General features: G+C 43.3%; 1 protein-coding gene across 5 annotated transcripts in view; it reads right to left on the reverse strand.

The window, feature by feature from the left end:
- Positions 1–12,719: 12,719 nt before the first annotated feature.
- Positions 12,720–22,076, reverse strand: part of LOC121281010 (ral guanine nucleotide dissociation stimulator-like) — a 164,258-nt gene continuing 154,901 nt past the window's right edge. For 4 of the 5 annotated variants that reach the window (XM_041193557.1, XM_041193556.1, XM_041193555.1 and 1 more), the window contains exons 13-18: positions 20,371–20,492; positions 19,457–19,552; positions 17,912–18,110; positions 16,860–17,105; positions 15,044–15,158; positions 12,720–14,197 (exon numbers count right to left, since the gene is read on the reverse strand). In XM_041193557.1, the coding sequence (XP_041049491.1) occupies positions 14,022–14,197; positions 15,044–15,158; positions 16,860–17,105; positions 17,912–18,110; positions 19,457–19,552; positions 20,371–20,492 (954 nt within the window). In that variant the 3' untranslated portion in view covers positions 12,720–14,021. The remainder of the gene's footprint in view (positions 14,198–15,043; positions 15,159–16,859; positions 17,106–17,911; positions 18,111–19,456; positions 19,553–20,370; positions 20,493–22,076) is intronic. The other variant, XM_041193558.1, reaches the window with a different exon arrangement.

Below are 22,076 nucleotides of genomic sequence, written 5' to 3' on the forward strand. Positions count from 1 at the left end.
GTAGATGGCGAAAGCTTCTTGTTTGCCTTCATTCTAAGACTCAATCTATGAAACAAATAAAAGGTCGTTTGGTCCTTCAAAGCTGCACTGTTATCACATTTCCTTTATTTTATTGTGTAAACACGTATAGATTTCATCCCTATTCATACTTAGAAGGTCTCAGCCAGAGTGGTGCTAGGAACAGTTAAAGTTAGCCTCAGTATGGGCTGGGGGTGGAGTAAGAAACAGCCTTCTCCTGTTGACTATTCAAAATCGTCTACCTGACAGCAGAATGGTGGTTACCAAGCTGGAAACGGGAGAGAAGTTATAAGGAAAGGCAGCCTAAAGCACAGTCGAAGAGGTAAGCTATCAGCAGGCCATAGAAGGTGGAGAGATGTAGTCAGGTACAGAAAGAGCCAGGAGAGAGTTCGAGTGCTATTGGTTCTGCTGCTTGAAGGTGGAGTAGATGAAGGACTGACAAACAGTGGACCACAGGTGAGAGAGCCATTCTGGGATATGGGTGGCAGAAAATTTCAGAGTTTTGACCGAGAGAGGCCACAATAGGATTTGAAGACAAAGAGGTGGTTGTTTGTGTGGGTGTCACACAGGATCAAGCTTGCAGACTGAGTTCTGGACTGTAATAGGTGCAGACTCTACAAATTACCCTGTGAGATTTGTATTTCTGGAATGTTCTGTGAAATAGAAATTATAGCACAGATTATTATAGCTCAACTGACCCATGCTGGTTTTTATGCTCTACATCAACCTCCTCTCATCTTACTTCATCCATTCCTATCAACATTTCCCTCTATTCCTTTCACCCTCCAGTGCTTAAATAGCTTCCTCTTAAATACTATTGACCTCAACGCCCCCTTGTGGTAGCGAGTTCCTCATTCTAACCACTCTCTGGGTAAAGAGATAAAAACAGAAAATGCTGGAAAAACTCAGCACCTGGCAGCATCTGTGCAGAGAGTTAAAGAGTCCTTAAGGCTTTTTTTCAGAGCTCTGTAAACACATATAGATTTCAACACGATTCATACTTAAAAGGTCTCAGCCAGAGTGGTGCTAAGAACAGTTAACATTAACTCTGATGAAGAGTCATATGGACTTGAAATGTTAACTCTGTTTCTATCTCCACAGATGCTGTCAGGCCTGCTGAGTTTTTCCAACATTTTCTGTTTGCATTTCAGATTTCCAGCATCTGCAGTATTTTGCTTTTGTCTCTGAGTAAAAAAGTTCCACTTGAATTTCCAATTGGATTTATTTGTAACTATCTTATATTTTGGGCTCTAGTTTAGGTCTACCCCACAATTGAAAGCATCTTCTTCATCAAAGCCCCTTTCGTAATCTTGAAGAACTCTACCAGATCACTCTCAAATCTCTTATCTAGAGAAAGGTACTCCAGCCTGTTCAGTCTTTTCTGAAAGATATAACACCTCTGTTCTGCCGTCATCTGAAGTTTGCTTAAAATGGTTTGATGGGGATTAATAGTGGGAAAGTTACATTGGCTTTGAGTGTTGCCATTGCATTAGCAATGGAATTTGAACAGAGCTCTAACACTTATCCCTGGCAGACGGGACCTTTTATTGGCACTTCCTGCAAAAAGGGAGAGTCCCAGCCAGCAAATCAGCCACAAACTCAGCATAGTGTCAGCTGTGGCTCAGTGTTAGTAACTAATAAACTCACACTTTCTTTGACTCAAGAAAGCCTGGTTAAACTGGCTCCTTCTAAAATGTAAATACATTTGAACTGTGAAAAGGTATCCACAAGGGAGTGGATCCTTTTAAAATTAACTTTGTTGTGACCAACCCAGGGCGGTGAATAAAGAAGGGGAGTCAGTTATACCCGAGAGCATAACAACTTGGGGTATCTCATTCGGGGTCACACGAATTGGGGGACCTTGTCCAGGGACCGGTGGTAACAGTGTGTGTCTGACTGCGTGTTTGTGTGTGTGAGACTGCATCCATGTGTGTGTGTGTGTGTGTGTGTGTGTGAGACTGCGTGTTTGTGTATGTGAGACTGCATGTGTGTGTGTGTGTGTGTGTGTAAGACTGCATGTTTGTGTGTGTGAGACTGCATCCGTGTGTGTGAGACTGCATCCGTGTGTGTGAGACTGCGTGTTTATGTGTGTGAGACTGCGTGTTTGTGTGTGTGAGACTGCATCTGTGTGTGTGTGTGTGAGATTGTGTGTTTGTGTGTGTGTGAGACTGTGTGTCCGTGTGAGGGACTGCCTGTGTCTGTGTTTTATGAGTGTATGTGGGACTATGTGCGTGAGAGAGACTGTGAAACTGTGCACTTTGAGTGTATTTGGGAGTGTGTCTTTGAGATTGTGTGTGTGTGTGCGTGCTTAAGTAGATTCTAGGGTAACCTGTACATATTAATGATAAAAACACACCCTTGTTTAATATTATAGTGACTGGGACACTGTGTTGATATTATTGAGAGATTGAGAATTTTGGCAGGGGTACGTAGCGGGTGTTAGTGGAGCGAACACCCAGTTGACTTCACTTGAAGTAACAATCGGATCGTGGGTCCACTCTCCTGCCCATTTCACCGCCCCAGCAGAGTAGAATCACAGCCCACTTTGTGCATTCAGATTAGAATCAACGCAGCAAAGATGTTCAAAGCAATCGCTGTGGCTGGAGTTACAGCTGAGCGGCGTTTCCATGGTGACTGGTACAGTAAATTGAGACTCCTGCATTGATTTATTACTCTGATGTTCCTTTGAGAATGCACCAACAGAGAATGGAAAAGCACTTCACTCTGTCCTAATGGAAGTTATGTGATATTTAATCTGCACTTTATTAAGTGAAGCAGATTTCTCCATTTAGTAGCATGAGAAATTTAGGTGATTAGGTTGGTGCTCTGTCTTCTTTGGTGATGCACTATCACATTGTAGAATTTAAAGCCAGCCGCTATTTTGAGCTAGGGCAGGTTTCTTTCTTCCCTTGCTGCATATTTTCTAACGAATGGGAACCACTATTGCTCAGAATGATTGACCTGGATTCAAATGTACACCATGTGCCATCCTGTCCTTATTTCTCTTTGCCCCAAGTGTGGACTGTTGCTGGGTGAAATTCCACAGGCATCATCTGACCCTCGGTGCCTCACTCAAGAACATTCTTCATGCCTCAACCCAAAGAGTGCATGTCGTCAGGGCTATTTGACAATGGAGGGTTCATCCCAGCCTCCGCCTACTTTTGCCTATAGTCAACATAGAATCATAGAATGGTTACAGCACAGCCCATCTGATTGAGCAATTCAACTAGTGCCACTCCTCTACTCTTTCCCCATGGCCCTGCAAGCTTTTCCCTTTTCAGATAATCATTCAATTCCCTCTTGAAAGCCTCAGTTGACCCTACCTCCACTACACTCGTAGGCACTGCATTCCAGATCCTACTTTCTTTCTGCATAAAAAAGTTTTTCCTCATGTTGCCATTGCTTCTTTTGCCAATTACCTTCAATCTACACCCTCTGGTTCGTGATCCTTCCATCAATGGGAACAGTTTGTCACGATCTACTATGTCCAGTACCTCCATGATTTTGAATACCTCTATCAAATCTCCTCTCAACCTTCTCTTCTTCAAGAAGAAGAGTCCCAACTTCTCCAGTCTTTCTACATAACTGAAGTTGTGGGAGCGGAATCCCCTCCAAATGGACTTTATGAAATATGAAAAAAAGAACCAAAAAGCACAGACGTAAGTACTGTAAATAAAAGCCAAACCTCAACACAAAACATACAGAGGCAGGCTATACTGTAAGGGGTTCATTTCAAACACTCCAACATTGTAAAAGAACTGACACAATTAAAGATCTAGAAATGGGGACATTATCACAACAGTGGCACAAGATAACTGCCATCATGTAACCCAATCAAGAAATTGAGGAGGTCATTGTTAGAACCAAACAGCCCCAGACAACAGCCATCACACAAGAGCATTCACTGCAGTCAAGGAAGGAGAGAAACCTTTACATGCATATCAGCTTTGGAGCCAGAGAAACCTCACTTTGGTGGAGTCCATTGTTTTCAATGGTGGAAGTAACATCAGCACTGAGTGAGTCTGTCTGGACCAGGGCATGTAACGGATTGAAAGGTGCTAAGCACTGACCAGCTAGCAGAGTGGTCTCAGGAAATGTGTTTATGATATTCCGTTAAGAATCATCATAAAAAGGACTAGATCGAAGGGTTTGACACTGCAGTCAAGGAGAGTCAGGAATGGTCAACCTGGCTCACAGACCTACAATTTACACTGGAAGGACCAACCACGTGGGAGGATTGTAAGTTATTAGCCAAATGCAAGAGGTATCAGGGCTCAGTCCTTAAAGTAACTTAAGTGTAACAACCAAAATAAAAGCAAAATACTGCAGATGCTGGAAATCTGAAACAAAAACAAAAATAGCTGGAAAAACTCAGCAGGTCAGACAGCTTCTGTGGAGAGGAACACAGTTAACATTTCGAGTTGGTATGACTCTTCATCAGATCTAAGGGTATATAGAAATGTGGTGAAATATAAGCTGTTTAAGGGGGTTGGGACAGATAGAGCTGGATAGAGGGCCAGTGATTGGCAAGCTTCACTTGCACTTCCCTCAATTTAGTCTACTGCATTCACTGCTCCCAATGCGGTCTCCTCTACATTGGAGAGACCAAACGCAGACTGGGTGACCGCTTTGCAGAACACCTTCGGTCTGTCCACAAGTGTGACCCAGACCTCCCTGTCGCTTGCCATTTCAACACTCCACCCTGCTTTCAAGCCCACACGTCTGTCCTTGGCCTGCTGCAATGTTCCAGTGAAGCTCAATGCAAACTGGAGGAACAGCACCTCATCTTCTGACTAGGCACTTTACAGCATTCTGGACTTAATATTGAGTTCAACAACAAGATCATGAACTCTCTCCTCCATCCCCACCCTCTTTCCAATCCCCCTTTTTCCAATAATTTATAATTTTTAAAATATATTTTTCTTTTCCGACCTATTTTTAAATTTATTTCGATCTATCGTTTTATCTCCACCTTTTAGCCCATTTCGATCTCTTCTCCCCACCCCACCCCCGCTAGGGCCATCTGCCACTAGCTTGTCCTGCTTTCTACCCTTAATGTCCCCATTAGCACATTCCTTAGATAATATCATCACCGTCAACACCCCTTTGTCCTTTTATCTGTGACATCTTTGGCAATCTCTTCTTTGCCTCCACCTATCACTGGCCCTCTATCCAGCTCTCCCTGTCCCAGCCCCCTTAAACAGTTTATATTTCACCACATTTGTATATTCCCTTAATTCTGATGAAGAGTCATACGGACTCGAAATGTTAACTGTGTTCCTCTCCACAGATGCTGTCAAACCTGCTGAGTTTTTCCAGCTATTTTTGATTTTGTAGCAACCAAATCCTGGGGTCAGGGGTTGGGTTTGAATTGAGTAATGTTTGGGGCAGAAACATGGGGTTTTGCCTTTCGTTTATCAATAAAGGTTTTTCTAATAAGTCATGGTGACTTTGTGTGTTTGGGCGGGAGCCAAGGTTAAAACGTGGAGGGATTTAAATTGGACTAACCAATTGAGGTGTTGTGCGGTGTCATTTAAGCTAGTTTAAAGGTCTTTGTATTAGGGTGTTAGGAGGTTTATTTTAATAATGTTATGATATGGCAGGTAGTAATTACCAGACTGACTAAACCCCAAAGGAAAACTTGGTCAAGCTATCACAACAATTTGAAATTTGTATTTTCATTATGAGAAGGTATGTACACTGAAGTCAGAAATAAAGGTTCCACTTCCACTTTGGGAGATTTTAAATATTAAATTAAAACATTTATTAACAAACAAAAAGAAAACTTAAACACACAAGATTACAGTTATACAGTTAAGTTTAGTCTTACAACATTTCCCAAAAGATTTCTACTTAGCTAGACTTCCAAAATAAACACCCCTTTCAAGCAACAGTCCAAATAGATTCTTAATCTATAAAACATCCAGTAATATTACTACAGGCACCCACTGTTGCTATAAGGGAGGTAATTCACAGGGCTTCCCTCTCCCTCGACAATGGAAATCCAAGGCTTTTAACAAAACCTTGCTTTCTGAAACAACAAGCACTTCTCCGGGGTGACCAGAGACTACTTTTCACAGGTCTGTCTTCGCATAGCCCACCTTTCAAGATCTCACATGGCCACTCACATACAGCTTCCAGTCTTTCTTTAAATATATTTCTGCCCTTTGATCTGCAAATCCATTGTTCTAAACTTTCTTTGAAAGTTACCTTTCCCAGAATATAAAAATCTTTCATGCTGTCATTATGACCAGCACTTTCAGGAAAAATAAACTTTATAATTTTGCCTTATTTATTTACAATTTTGCAGTCGTAAAACTTCCAGTTATGTTTCTTTGAAATTCAAACAGCTACCCATTCACTCCTCATTTATCTCATAATGCAAATTCCCATTCATACTGTTTCTACTGGGATCTCATCAAGTTTGCCCATCTCCATTTCAAAATACCTGCTTTCACAACTTAGCCCTTTGATGATTCAAACCTTACAGTCTGGCTGTCTTCAGTTTAATTAAATTAGTCACACACACACACACACACACACACACACACACAAACATACACAGCCCCAACAAGTCTGCTTCAGTGACCCACAGTAATATTTGGGAAAAAATGAAATTTCCTTTACAATAAACAGCAAGTTGGTGGCTGAGTCAAACCTTGTTTTGTGCAATTTTGTCTTTTATAAAAATTCTAAAATCAAGAACCATTTGGAAGGGGGAAACGGGAGCTGGAACCTCTTCCAAAGTTCCTCATCCCCGGAACCATTCTCGTGAATCTTTTCCGCTCCCTCTCTAATGCCTTCATACCCTTAATCCCTAAAGTGTGATGCCAAGAACTGGATGCAATACTCCAGTTGTGGCTGAACCAGTGTTTTATGCAGGTTTAACATAATTTCCTTACTTTATGCCTCTTGATAAAGCCCAAATGATGTATGCTTTATTAACCGCTCTTTCAACCTGTCCTGCCACCTTCAGCAATTTGTGCACATATACACCCAGGTGCGTCTGCTTCTGCACCCCTTTAGAATTGTACCCTTTATTCTATATTATCTCTCTGCATTCTTCTGACCAAAATGAATCACTTCACATTTCTCTGCTTTAAATTTCATCTGCACTTGTCTGCCATTCCACCAACCTTTGTTCTTTTGAATTTCTACACTATGCTACATGGCTCATAACACTTCCAAGTTTTGTATCATCTGCAAATTTTGAAATTGGGCCTTGTACACCATAGCCTAGGTCATTAATCTATATCAGGAAGAGCAGTGGTTCTAACATTGATCCCTGGGGTACTCCATTATAAACTTCCTTCGGTCCTAAAACAACTGTTCACCATACTCTCTGTTTCCTGTCACTCAGCTAATTCCATATCTATGTTGCTACTGTCCCTTTTATTCCATGAGGGCTAACTTCTCTCACAAGTCTATTCTGGGGCAATTTATCAAATGCCTTTTGGAAGTCCATGTACTCCATATCATCAGCATTACCCTCATCAACCGCATCTGTTATCTCACCAAAAAACTCAAGCAAGTTAATTAAACACGATTTACCCTTATCAAATCCATGTTGGCTTTCCTTAACCTGCAATTGCCCAAATGACATTGTCCTGCATTATCATTTTTAAAAGTTTCCCCACTATCGAGATTAAACTGATTGGCCCGTAGTTGCTGGGCTTATCTTTACACTCTTTTTTGAACAACGGTGTGACGTTTGCAACTCTCCAGTTCTCTGGCACTGCCCCTGAGTCTATGAAAGATTGGAAAATTATGGCCAGTGCCTCCACAATTTCCACCCTCACTTCCTATGGTATCCTTGGATGCATCTCATCCAGTCCTGGTGCCTTATCAATTTTAAATGCAGCCAGCCTACCCAAACCTCCTCATCAATTTTGAACTCTTCACGTGTCTGAACTGTCATCTCTTTCATCATGACCTGGGCAGCGTTTTCTTCCTTTGTAAAGACAGATGCAAAGTATTCATTTACCTCAGACATACCCCCTCTGCCTCCATGCATAAATTCCATACTGGGTCCCTCATCAGCTCCTTCTCTTACAAACAGTAAATGGATGGTATGTCTATAGAAGACTTTTGGATTCCCTTTTATGTTAGCTGCTGGTCTCTTCTCATACTCTCTCTTTACTTCTCTTAATTGCTTTTTCAGTTCCCCTCTGAACCTTCTATATTCGGCCTGGTTCTCAATTGTATTATCCACCTGACATCTGTCGTGAGCACACATTTTCTGCTTTATCTTAATCTCTATTTTTTTCATCATCCAGGGAGCTCCGGATTCATTTGTCCTACCTTTCCCCTTCATGGGAATATACCTTGACTGTACTTGAACTATCTCTTTAAAGGCAACCCATTGTTCAGTTCCATTTATACCTGCTAACCTTTGATTTCAATTTATCTGGACCCCATTAAAGTTAGCTTTCCCCCAGTTAATCATTCTTACTCTAGATTGTACTTTATCGATTTCCAGAGCCAGCCTAAATCTTATGATACAATAATCACTGTCCCCTAAATGTCCCATGACTGACACTTGATCTATTTGGCCTACCTCATTCCCAAGGACCAGGTCTGGCAGCACCTTTTTTTGCATTGGACCGGAAAGATACTGCTGTTGAAAATTCTCCTGAAGATACTTTATGAACTCTTTTCCCTTTCTGCCCTTTACACGATTACTATCCCAATCGATATTTCGATAATCAAAATCCCCCATTATAACTACTGTATAATTTTTGCACCTCTCTGTAATTCCCTTGAAAATGTATTCCTCTACATTTTTTTTCACTAGCTGGTGGTCTGTAGACTGCACCGAGCACCTTTTTTGTTCCCTAGCCCCAGCTAAATCGATCTTGTCCCTGACCCCTCTGGGATATCCTCTTTCTCCAACACTGCAACGTTCTTCTTAATCAATATTGCCACCCCTCTTCCAGGAATATTTAATACCCAGTCCCACGCTTCTTGAGCCAGGTCTCTTTTATCACCAAAACATCATATTTCCATGCAGCTACCTGCGTCGGAAACTCACCAATCTTATTTGCCCTCAATACATAGGGCTCACTGGATAGAATCTGGAGGGTGTGGTGCTGACTTAATTTGAACACCAAGGGGGTACAGAGGCCAACTGAGTTCAGTGCTATGCCAGGCCCCTGCTTTAACCCACATGGTTCTCTTGAAAACATTGTACAACTGCTTTAAAACCAATCACTTTCCAACTCCAGGTTGATGTCCTTTCTTCATGAAATACAGGAACTTGCATTTCCATAACGCCCTTCATGACCCCAGGACATCCGAAAGCGTTCCTTGATTGAAACATACAAGATCCTGAGATATCTTGACAGGGTGGATGTGGAGAGGATGTTTCCTCTTGTGGAAGAATCTAGAATTAGAGATCACTGCTTAAAAATAAGGGGTCGCCCATTTAAAACAGAGATGACATGAAATTATTTCACTCAGAGGGTCGTGAGTCTTTGGAACTCTCTTCCTGAAAAGGTGGTGGAAGCAGAGTCTTTGAATGTTTTTAAGGCAGAGGTGGATAGATTCTTGGTAAGCAAAGGGGTGATAGATTATCGGCGGTGGGTGGGATGCAGATTTCGGTTGCTATCTGATCAGCCATGATCTTATTAAATTATGGAGCAGGCTCGAGGGGCTGAATGGCCTACTCCTGCTCCTATGTTTCATGGCTAATTAAGTACTTCTGGAGCGTATCCTCTGTTTTAATGCAGTAAAATGCGGTAGTCAATTTGTACACAGCAAGATCCCACAAACAACAAATGGGACAATGGCCATTCCAAATAATTTATTTTTTCAGCGATTTTGGTTGAAGAGTAAATATTGGCCAGGACAGCAGAGAACCCTCCATTATATGTTCACCTGAGAGGGCAGGCACCAAGCTGGTCTACTGTCTCATCTGGTAATGCAGTACTTCCTCAGTACTGCACTGGAGTGTCAACCTCGTTTCTGTGCTCAGACCTCTGAAGTGGGCATTGAACCTATAGCTTTTCTGACTCAGAGGTGAGCGCGCTCCCACAACGCTGAGGAAGCTCGATCTTCTCGTTGTTACTAGATGTTTGTGAATGGAACAGGAAGCACTCTCCTTCGAAAGCACCGGATCAAACTGAAACATACAACACCCACTTCTTAACAGCCGGACCCTGCAGAATTTGTGCAGTAATATGTAAATTGATGTATATTTAAGGGAACGGTTCCTGTTGCTATGTTTCATTCTTGCAACTCCTTTTAATAACTCTTCGGTCAGTAGTTTCTGCTCGGCTGCACTTTTTTTTTAGCACAATTGGTACAAGCTGCATTCAGTGCAAATGGGAGTTTCTGTGATAGTTTCATAAAATCGCACTATTAGCCAGCCCCGCCTACATCCTAGCTACACCCTGCCCCCACCCCCCCCCCCCCCCCCCCCCCCCCCCCCCCCCCAAGTCAAATTAATCACCATTGTGAGTTTTCACTTAATTACACTCCTTAGCATGCCTTTGAGAAGTCTTTTAAGGTGTTGTTTTCTCCGGACACAAGAACAGTTTAAAAACAATTTAAAATCTTTTAATGTAACTATTAAATGGTTCCTTTTTTTTTAAAGCCATTTTTAGTTACTTTAAATCAGGATACTCACAGGCAGTGGCCTAGACTGACTGACATGGCGAGATGGTGGCATTGTGGTACTCTCACTGGACTGCTAATGCCCGGCTCATGAGTTCAAATCCACGGCAGCTTGGGGGAGTTTAAATTCAATTAATAACATCTGGAATTGAAAACTAGCTTCAGGTAAGGGTGACCATGAAACTATCTTTGATTGTTGTAAAAGCCCATCTGGTTCACTAATGTCCTTCAGGGGAGGAAATCTGCTGTCCTTACCTGGTCTGGCCTACATGTGACTCCAGACCCACAGCAATGCTGCCCTCTGAAATGGCCTAGCAAGTCACTCAGTTCCAGGGCAATTAGGGCTGGGTAACAAATGCTGGCCTTGTCAGGTGACCCCACATCCCGTGAAAGAGTTTTCTTAAAATTACAAATGCTTATTTTTTTGTGATTAATCCATTTAAGGTCTGTATTAATAAGCGTGTCAAGAAGTGTTTTTTAACTTTAGAAAATATGTTCTAAAATGCTGCCTCATTGGGTTGGTCCTTTGAAGATTTTACATTTGGCATAATATCAATGAGTGAAAACCTGAGCAAAAGGACGTCTGAAAACTTCCGCAATTTTGAGCAATTTGCCCCAGGATTACTGATTCTGCTCAAACCGCCAACTCCTGGGGTACATGTCACAGGTCGTTCCTTTGTCACGATTGTAAATTTAAAGAAAACAGGTCGTTTTATTTCATCCCAAATCACATCCTGCCATGGATGTGTTTGGAATAACACATAAGCTTAGCCTCAGCTCTTAACTATACCCAATTTCTAGAAACATAATTCTCAGGCAACATTTAGGGCAAGACCTTTTAGCTCACTGTAGAGCTCAGTTGGCACACGTTTCCCTTCCTTAATTCTAAATGACAAATTACAATGGGCATACATGGGTTTATAACTATGATTCTACTTGCAGTGAGATTCCGATCTCAATCTTGTCATCACAGGAAGGTGTTGAGTGGGCATCAACTTTGGGGAGACTTGGGAAGATGTTGAGTAGCGTTGGTTGTAAAATAGGATTGGATAGGGCTTGGGAAGCAAGCGAGAGACCTGCTTGTTAGTCAGGGCTGGTTCACGCGGCTGGGAGACTGTGACAGACAGTAGAGAAAGTAAAATAAGACAATTAAAAAGCAATTTCAAATGGCCACCCTCTGTGCTGTATGATTTGATGACATTTACAACTTTCATAAAAGGAACAAAGGGAGTAAGGTGTGGGATTTGACTCCGAGGCAATGTGTGAAGCTAGTAGCTAGTACCCAGTTAGCACTAGAGAGCTGGATCCCGCCACAGAAAGTGAAGTTATACTGCTATTGGAATGGGTTTGCAAAAAAAAAGAAAATAAAGACTTGCATTCATTTAGTAGGCATCTTAAAGCACTTTACTCTGAAGTTCTTTTGAAGTGTAATCATTGTTGTACTATAGGAAACGAGGCAGCCAATTTGTGCACAGCAAAACTCCTACAAACAGCAACGTGATAACGACCAGATAATCTGTTTTGCGTGATGTTGGTTGTGGGATAAATATTGACCAGGATGCTGGGATAACTCCCCTGCTCTTCTTCAAAATAATGCCATGAAATTTTCCAACAAATCTCACCAGAAAGGCAGTGCTTCCAACAGTACAGCACTAGGCATGTCAGCCTTAATTTTTTCCTGTACTCAAACTCTGGGGTGAGACTTGAACCCAAGTCCTTATACTCAGAGGCATCAGTGCTACCCACTGAGCCATAGCTGATGTCCAGCAACTATAAGGGCTGAAGTGACTGATATCTTAATTAAAGCAACACAGTGGACCATATGTAATAATTGAAAATTGTATTAGTAGTTAAGTTCAACATGTAGGGTAGGTGTGCCATGTATCTGAGGGTGATGTAAAACTAAAACTGAGCCTGTGCAGGAGACTATGAATGGAGGAGTAAGCAAAGGCAGAATGCTGCAGGAGCTGGCAGCAGGGAGAACACGTTGACAAGACCTTGTGACACACAACTACAACCCAGTTAGATTAATTGACTAGAAGCCACATATAAAACAACCAAAAGAGAATGACTCGCTTGAAGCTGTGTTCATGATCGTCCGTCTTTTTACATTATACAAAAAAGTAACAAAGACAACACATTTCACCAGACAAGGGAAGACCCATTGAGCAAACAGCAAGATAAATACTAGAATCAGTAACAAGTCAATATATTAAATAATATTCAACAGTAAGAAATTTACAATTCCACTCATCAATATAATGTCTGTACAGTGAATAAATATTGTCCCAAAAAAGATTCCATTGTTTTTACAAAACAAACTTTTTTTAAAAAAAAGTCAACACAGTTCATTTGAAAATGAGTCATATTCTTTGCAAATTAAAAAAGGACGAGTGTTCATGCCACAGAATGGCTCGAAGTTTAACTGTACAATTCCATCAGCTCCAACACCCCCCGCTAACTACTCAATAAGAACCCACTGTTTGGTAATATGTAGGAATGAATCATTGAGGGTTGGCCATCATTTCTTGGTCACCTTGACCAATTGCAGTTGACGATCTTGTAGCAGATGTCTTCCAGTCTGCGGTCTGATTGGTGACGTCAGGCCAGGAAAACACTTGTCTTGTTTCCCAGGTTAAAATTCTCTGAGCTCCGCACAACATGCAGTCGGATAAACCTTCTGCTGATTGTGTTCTCATTTGACATCAGACAACCTCTAAAATGGAGGACTCTTCATAAGCAGGACTCAGAGATGGTCAGGAGGATCCTCATACCTGGTCAAAACCATTGTTTTTCTTTCTCTCTCCTCAGAATTTCAGGGTGATTCTTGGGTTACTGTACAAGTGCAGGCAATAGGTGAGTCACCTACAGAGCTATGAGCTCTGCAAATGAGGGACCAAAAGTTTCTATATTACAATGACAAGTTCAGAGTTCTATTTCCACTTTAATAACCTCTGATACCCTGGACAAAGCAATCTACTTTGCAGTTGTTGAGGGACAATGGTTCCTGTCTTCATGGAGAACCAGTGTTTCTTACCCCTCCATCAGCCAGTTAATCTTCTTATATTCACACTGCCACTCAAAGTGACTAATCTAACCAAAGTCACATCACTGAATACATGACCTTTCTCTCACTGCGCCCACTCTCCCCAAACCGTGTGATAGGGTGGATCAGTTGTCTGTTACAGGGAGTTCCTTCTCAACTCTGTATTTCATTGGAGTGTAATGCCTTTCAGTTTCTCCAGTAAGACAATAAGTGCCTGTAGTATGATGCTTCCAGTAGTCGCAATTGCAGACAATATTGCACATTTATTCATAACACTGATTTTTTTTAGTATAAAGTTTCGGTGAATCCAGAAAACACAGGAAGCCGGTCCAACTTTGAGAAGTTAGAAGATACTTTTTGTAATCTTCAGTCCTTTTTGCTTCATTCTAGGGAGAGTCGAACTTGAAACATGCTTTGTTTTGCCTGCTTTTGAGTGACCCCTTTTCTTTAGCATAAAATCATAGTTGACAGACGAATTCATGGCATAAAATACATTCGCGTTATCAGGAATTTTCAGTTCTGTAATAGAGAGGAAAAGTTAATGTGTTAAACTCCCTTTAATTCCGTAATCTTCTCTCCTCATCAGCTGAGCGTGCTGTATCTTGTTAGGGGTATCATTCTACAAATGCCAACATCTCACTCAGTGCCATGATTGTCTGCCAGCAAGGGAGGTCAGCTAGTCAAGCGTATCCAGGGCAACACTGTAACACTTGCACCTACCTTCCAGCAGGGGTCAGTGGTTGATGGTGGTGAGTGGAACCCAGGTTGAGTTTAACCTTCTCTACGCCAGGGACAGGGCAAGTCATTTGCAGAGACTCAAATGCTGCCTCAGCTGGAATCAGCTAATTTAACACAGGCCGCATGTTTAGCCTGGGATCATACCACCTGCCTGACTCGTGCCCTCAACCGCAGTGCCAGTATTTTTCATCCCACTTTGTTCACTATTTGTCTCCCTCAAGTCAGGATGTTTTGGGAACCTGGCCACTAGGAGAGTTGAAAATAGTAAGTTCCCATACTGCTACGTGATATTATTTACAAGATGTATCCCTGTAGGATAGTGGACAGTGTCTTGTAAGCAAGCAGAGCTTAGGCAAGCTTCCAAATACCTGTGTTAACCTTGCAGTAACAGAGGTAGTTAGTTAAGTTAGTGGATCACCTTCTGGGTTAATAGGTCTAACCATTCTGGGCAGCAAGGCTCTGATTCCTTGACACCAGATTACAACAGCCAGTAATCTCTGGGTGTTGCGCAGGCATCTCTTTCTATATTCTAAAACAAATTCCACGTCACTTGTACTATACAGCGTTACTAACTCAAACTGGACTGTACAATCCACCATGCCCCATGTACTTGTGTCACATACATACCCTTGTCCTCAGCGATGAGCTGTACCAGCTCATACTCCTCGGGCCTATCCCCGTCTAAATTGTGTTTGGCCATAGCCTTTCGAATGACAACGGGCGTCTTATCCTGGCTCGTCACCTGGAACAGAGAGTTTTAATCCTGTAAAGCACCAGCTGTAGAACTTGATGCATTAACAAGTGCTGTACATTCCTGCTTATTCAGTAGATAAGAATATGTAGGGTCCAGTTCCATCGTTTCTCATTGTTCTCTTTTTACCCCACCCCACCTCCCCTACACATTTTCTGCCCTTCTCTCCATTTTGTTCTGTAGTGTTCAGTAACACACTGGGTGGTTCAACAAAAGCGAGAGGAACTACCCGCCTCCCCCCACCCTTTGGTTGAGTTTGTGGCACACAGAAAGTGAGTTTGTGGCAATTATTGTCGTTGTGCGATCTGCGGGTCTCGGCAGAGCCACTGGTGGTGGGTGTGGGGGAGGGCTCCTGGCAGAAGCTGGGACCCCACTCCCTGTTAGGAAGGTAAAGATACCCACAGACACCTTTTTGCCAAAAGTGCTATAGCAGTGTTTGCAAAGGCTGGGTAGAAGCCCTCCTCCAGCTGCTATGCTGGGCATGTGGTAGATACAACCAGAAGGAAGTAGTTGGTGGGCTATATTAAAGAGGGTAGACCACTCTCAAAATGGAAATATGAATATCAATGGCAATTTTTAAATTTTATTTTTATTGGACAATTTGCTAATTTTTTTTTGTGTATATGAAAATAAAAATTTTATGGTTCCTGTGATTTTTTTTTGCCCTGGTATTTGCTCACAGCAGTGTCTCGGAGATCAATCTCTCATTCTGGGAGGCTCCAGGGCAAGCCTGGAGAGTTGGTAACCCCACCCCCAACTCCTTCTGCCCCTCCTGGGAAGCACTATGGTTTCTGATTGGTGCCTCCTGTCTTGGAGAAAATCTTGGACTGGCAACTGAGCAGGCTGGGCCTCTGTGACCGGCAGTGCAGTCAGTTTTATTTCCAACGCAGAATTTAAACAATTGTCCAGTTTTATTTGCACATTCATATTGAAATCTTTCTTTGATCACACCATTCCAACCTCTGCATTTATCTCCTCTGATAGTTGTCATGGGGGAAGGAACATAGAAACAGGAGGAGGCCATTCAGCTCCTCCAGCCTGTTCCACCTTTCCATTCAATCAAGGCTGATCTGTATCTTAACTTCATCCACTCGTCGTGGTTCCGTAATCCTTAATACCCCGACCTTATATAATACTTTTTTTTCTTTATTATCAGAATACAGTGCCTGCCAATGACCTTAAAGCCATGCTTTGATTTCAAGATCTAGTTGATGAACAATATAAAAGAATTTGCATTTATATAGCATCTTTCACAAGCTAAGGATATCCTAAAGTGCTTCAAAGCCAATTATGTTTAGAAGTACAGTCACTGTTGTAATGTAGGAAATGCAGCAGCCAATTTCTGCACAGCAATCTCCCACAAACCACAATGGGATAATGACCAGATTTGGTTATTTTGTGGTAATGGTCAGTGATAAATGTTGGCCAGGGCATCTAGGGAGAGCTCCGTCTGCTCTTCTTCAAAAGAACGGCCTTGGGATCTCTTACATCCATCTGACAGAGCAGACTGGCTGGGGTGGTGGGGTGCCTGGGTTTAATGTCCAATGCAAAAGATTATCTGAACAAAGTGACCATTCACATGTCTTGCAATTCGCTGAGACCGATCTATTACACACCATCTCCCCCATCCCATCAAGGCCATTCCACAATGAAACACAAGAGGACCTGGACCGCTCGAGACTGGGGACTCACCAAAATGCTCTTGTACATGTTTCCATTGTCAACGTCCAGGCTGACCCGAATGATACAGCAGTCGTCCACCTGCTGGTTATAAAGTGGCAGAGATAGTGTGGAGTAGCTGGATATTCCAGACACAGAGCGCTTGTGCGTCCTGGAGGACGTTATGGGTGTGGAGGAGACCGAGGAAGAGGAGGCACTGCTTGACCCTGAGCCGATTCCAGACGTGTCCAATGAGGACAGTGACGTTGATTCCCAGAACTAAAAGAAAAATAAAAAAAAAAATAAGGTTTGCCGTTGGGACAAACTGGTACCGAGATCGCCCAGTCCGATCTGTCTTGGATCGTAGTACCTGCCGGTTTGAAGCCGGCACTGGTATTATCCAAAGATCAAGAAAAAACTAGGGAATGAAATAAGGCTATGAACCTCTAGGTCAGGACTGCAATGGGTTTAGAGTGAACCTCTACCTGTGGCTCCTGCATTGCCCCTGGCATCCTAGTGTTCTATTTACACTAGTGCCAAACCAAATTCACATCAATTTACTTTTACGAGTCAACACCAAAGAATTGTGGACAATTCCGGACGATCATTTTTTAAATTTATTTCATTTGCGCATGTATTTCCCAATGTCAGGAGGGAAAGCAGTTTGGCCTGCAGGCAATCCATCATGCAAAAAATTGTTGTTCTGTGGTAGATCTACGTGGAATGTGTCTATGGATGAACCCGCAATGTCAACTGGCAAACATAGATTGGGTCTGCAATGGGAAACAGACTGAGCATAAGGCAGGGGGGGTGGGGGGGGAGTTCCCCTTGAATTTGAGGCTACAACTGGGTAGAGCTTTCTGTGCAAGTTTAAATAACGTGGAGTTTAAATCTAAAACCACCACGCCTCTTTAGAGAGACAGGCCACTGCCTTACATTAAGCCTTCCCAAGCAGGCTCACTTCACTCCACGCTTGCCTGGCATCGCTGTGCCAATGGGTGGAAGCTTTTCAGTCTGTCCTAACAGGCCTCTGGATCGATGGACACTTTTTACTGCTTTCACGCAACACGCAACCGCTAGCCTACCTTTTTCTCCTGGGAATCTGGCGATTCCGAGATGAAGCTGACGTTGATTTCTTCCACGTCGGAGTTGCTGGAGCCAGCGGATGTGACACTCACTGAATCTGCCGTGTCCCCACCGCCCAGGTATGGTCCATACTTGAGTTGCTCACAGGATCGTGACTGGGCACCTGTGCTTGGGGTGTCTGTGGTTGGTGTCTGCCTGCTACAGATGTCAATGGAAAGGAGGCAGAAATGAATTAAACAGCCGGCCTTTCCAAAAACCTAACTAGTATCAAAGTACCCCTGGGGTCGGCCTTAACTTTGTGCGATATTGTAAAGTTGGTGACAGTGAATCGGCAATCTGTCTTATCTTTCTCAATTCCTGTTTCCATTGACTTCAACGCAAATAGGAAGCAGACTGTTGACTCCCAATTTATATAATGCTACAATGATCCCCCCCGTTAAATGGGTCCCCGTGGGGAACAAGCCTCTGGTTTCTGAGGGGAGTTACAAAATCAGAAGAACATCCATCCACAACCAACTAAAAATATGCTTTTGATTCTGGCCTCCGTGAGGCTTTTGCCCCTTTCTTCTCCTCAAGAGCTGGACCCAATCCCATCCTCACCCCACATCCCATGCATGGGCACCTTCCAGCTGGAATCACTGGATTAGAAACAGAAAACCTTGTCCGCTTTAGCCCCTCCCTCTCCAGGGGCAACAGTAAGCAGCCACCACATAATAGCCCAAGCTGGAACTAACTAGTTCCGCATGGATAAGGGAACAAATGTGTGGCCTACCCCTTGCTCTGTGTGGCTCAATGTCACACCAGGCAGTATACTTACTAATTCGGCCACTGAGGGTAAGTTTAAGCAGCTTTTAAAATAAAGAGCTTTAAAGTGCACCAGCACTGCCCTCAGGAGGTAAGTACACCATCCAGTGAGCCTTTGGGGGAGGTTATTCGACAAGTTTGTTAAAAAAAAAACATACAGGATCTTTGGCTTTATTGCTGGGGGTGTACGAGTACAAAAGCGAGGAAATTGTGCTAAACCTTTATGAAAATGAGTATTGATTAGGCCTCAGCTGGAGTATTGTGCCCAATTCTGGACACCGCATTTAGGGAGAACGTTGAACCCTTGTACTAGAATGGTACAGGGATGAGGGACTAATGTGAAGAAGCTGGGGCTGTTCTCCTTAGAGCAGAGAAGGTCAAGAGGAGATTTGATGGAGTTGTTCAAAACCATGAAGGGTTTTGATCGAGTGAATGGGGAGAAGCTGTTTCCCCTGGTAAAAGGGTCAGTTTACCACAGGTTTACGGTGTTTGAGACTCAGAAATGAGGTGAGGAGAAATGTTAGTCGAAGCAGCGAGTTGTTATGATCTGGAACGCACTTGTTGAAGGGGCGGTGGAAGGAGAAAGGTTTTCAGGGATGTGGGGAAAAGGTAGGGGAATGGGACTAATACGGTAGCTCTCCCAAAGAGCTGACTCAGGCACAGTGGACTGAATATCCCCCCCATCTGGGCTGTATCTGACATTCCCGCACAACGAGGGTAACGCAGCAAATGATACTCACTCGCTCCACCGTTTAATGATGCCCGAGTTTTTCTTCGCCTTCAGAGTGTTGCTCGCCGATTCTGCCAGAGGCTCAATTTCACACGAGAGATTGTAACTGGAACAATAATGATGATAACAATATTACATTTCCTGATTGGAACAGCACAGAAACAATCAGGCCCCACCCTTCAATCAACTCTACCTGAACTCATCCTCACAAAATCCTAATCTCAGTTCTAACTAGATACTTATCCAGCAATCTTCCTCCCCTCCCCTCACAGTTTTATCCTGAAGATGCTGGGGGTAATTTTCAATGTACCGCCAGAGTGTGAAGCGGGTTGGGTGCTGGTTACAGAAATTTAGGGATGGGAGTGGGCCATTCAGCCCCTCGAGCCTGCTCTGCCACTCAGTTCAATCCTGACTGACCTGCATCTGAAATCCATTAGACAGACTGCCTGATATTCCCTGCCATTTAAATCAAGAGCAAAGAAAATTGGGCAGTTTCTCCAACAGGCACCCAGCCTTAAAATGCCGGTTTTATTATTCTGGAGGCCAGAAATAAATGGCCTTTAATGGGCCATGGTTCCGTGGCAAGGGGGATGGAGGACAGTAGACCTTTCAAGCACTTCCTTCACATATGAACCGAGATAGTGATGACCATTATGTGATCCAATCTTGCTCAGAGTTCCGCTCCAGCACTGGATGCCAATCAGTAGCGGCTGATTTAATTTCCCCTCCATAGCCCAAGGCTTGGTTGCCAACTTCGTCTGACCAAATGAGCCCAAAATGGAGGACACTGCCATGTCATTTGGCTCACTGCAGGCCTATTCGCCAGTTAAACTATACCCAGTACTTTTCTCTATGTCACCTGACAACAGCGCTCACTGCTGCAGCTGGCAACCCTTCCTCATTCACCTATGTGACCCCCCCTACCTTTCAGCCTCAGTCAGCCGCTCCACGCTTCGAAACCACTCCACAAACCGATGGTCCGGTGTGAACGAGTAATTGTTGCAGGCCGACTGCAGCAACTTAATCTGGGCAATCACTTCAAACTCCTGGCAGAAAGACAAACATTCATTGATCCCATTAATGAGTATTTCAGGGGTACAGTATGGCTGAGCATAGAGCAGCCAGTTCCAGTTTTCCCAAACAGAATAACGTCCGTCATATAAAGCTGGTCTTTGCTTTCTCCCTCTGCCCTCTGCTGTATTCTCTCTGTCTCCAGGCCTCTATGCTGCTCTGCACTCAGCTTTTAATATCCTGTTTTAAACTTGGGAGCTGTTCTATAATATGGTGGTGGCAGGTGGGAGGGGTGGTGCTCCTGCACCATATTCTCCCTTTCGAAAGTTCCGACCGGGCAGGGATGAGTTTTCAAATGCCAGCAACAATAACGCACGTTCACTCTATTTAAAAGTCATATTTGCGAGATTAAGCTTCTGACATACGAACATGCAAACTAGGAGCAGGAGTAGGCCGCTCGGCACTTCAAGCCTTCCACACCATTCAATAAGATCATGGCTGATCTGGTTGCAACCTCTCGCCTACCCCAGATAACCTTTCACCCCCTTGTTGATCAAGAATCTAGCTAGCTCTGCCTTAAAAATATTCAAAGACTCTGCTTCCACCGCCTTTTGAGCAAGAGAGTTCCAAAGACTCACAACTCTCTGAGAGAAAATATTTCTCCTCATCTCTGTCTTAAATGAGCGACCCCTTATTTTTAAACAGTGACCCCTAGTTCTAGATTCTCCCACAAGAGGAAACATCCTCTCCACATCCACTCTGTCAAGACCCTTCAGGGTCTTAAAGGTTTCAATCAAGTCATTTCTTACTCTTCCAAACTCCAGTGGACATAAGCCTAAACTGTCCAACCTTTCCTCATAAGACAACCTGACCATTCCTGGTATTAGTCTAGTGAACCTTCTCTGAACTGCTTCTAACACATTTACATCTTTCGTTAAATGAGGAGACTGGTACTGTACACAATACTCCAGACATGGTCTCACCACTGCCCTTCTCCAATGTTAGTTGGGGTAATAGTCAGTATTAGGCGGCAATCTGAGTACCCCATTACTGTCCTGTACAGTCTGGCAAAGGCATTGAATCATAGAATGATTACAGCACAGAGGAGGCCATTTGGTCCATCATGTCTGTGCTGGCCCTCTGAAGAAGCAATTCACCTAGTGCTGCTCCCCTGCCTTTTCCTTGCTGCCTTGAAATTTTTCTCCTTTTCGGATAATGATCCCTTTTGTAAACCTCAGTTAACCACATTCTCAGGCAGCACATTCCAGATCCTAACCACTCGCTGTGTAAAAAAGTTTCTCCTCATGTCGCCGTTGCTTCTTTCGCTAATTACCTTAAATCTGTGCCTTTTGGTTCTCAATCCTTCCACCAACGGAAACAGATTTTCCCTATCCACTCTGTCCAGAACTCTCATGATTTTGAATTCTTCTATCAAATCTCCTCTCACTCTTCTCTTCTCCAAGGAGAACAGTCCCAACTTCTCCAATCTAAGTATCTGAAGTTCCTCATCCCTGGATTCATTCTCATGAAACTTTTCTGCAGCCTCTCTAATGCCTCCGCATCCTTTTTAAAATGTGGTGCCCAGAACTGGACACAATGCTCCAGTTTAGGCTGAACCA

The sequence above is a fragment of the Carcharodon carcharias genome, chromosome 8 (assembly GCF_017639515.1).
Source record: "Carcharodon carcharias isolate sCarCar2 chromosome 8, sCarCar2.pri, whole genome shotgun sequence".
Lineage (NCBI taxonomy): Eukaryota > Metazoa > Chordata > Chondrichthyes > Lamniformes > Lamnidae > Carcharodon > Carcharodon carcharias.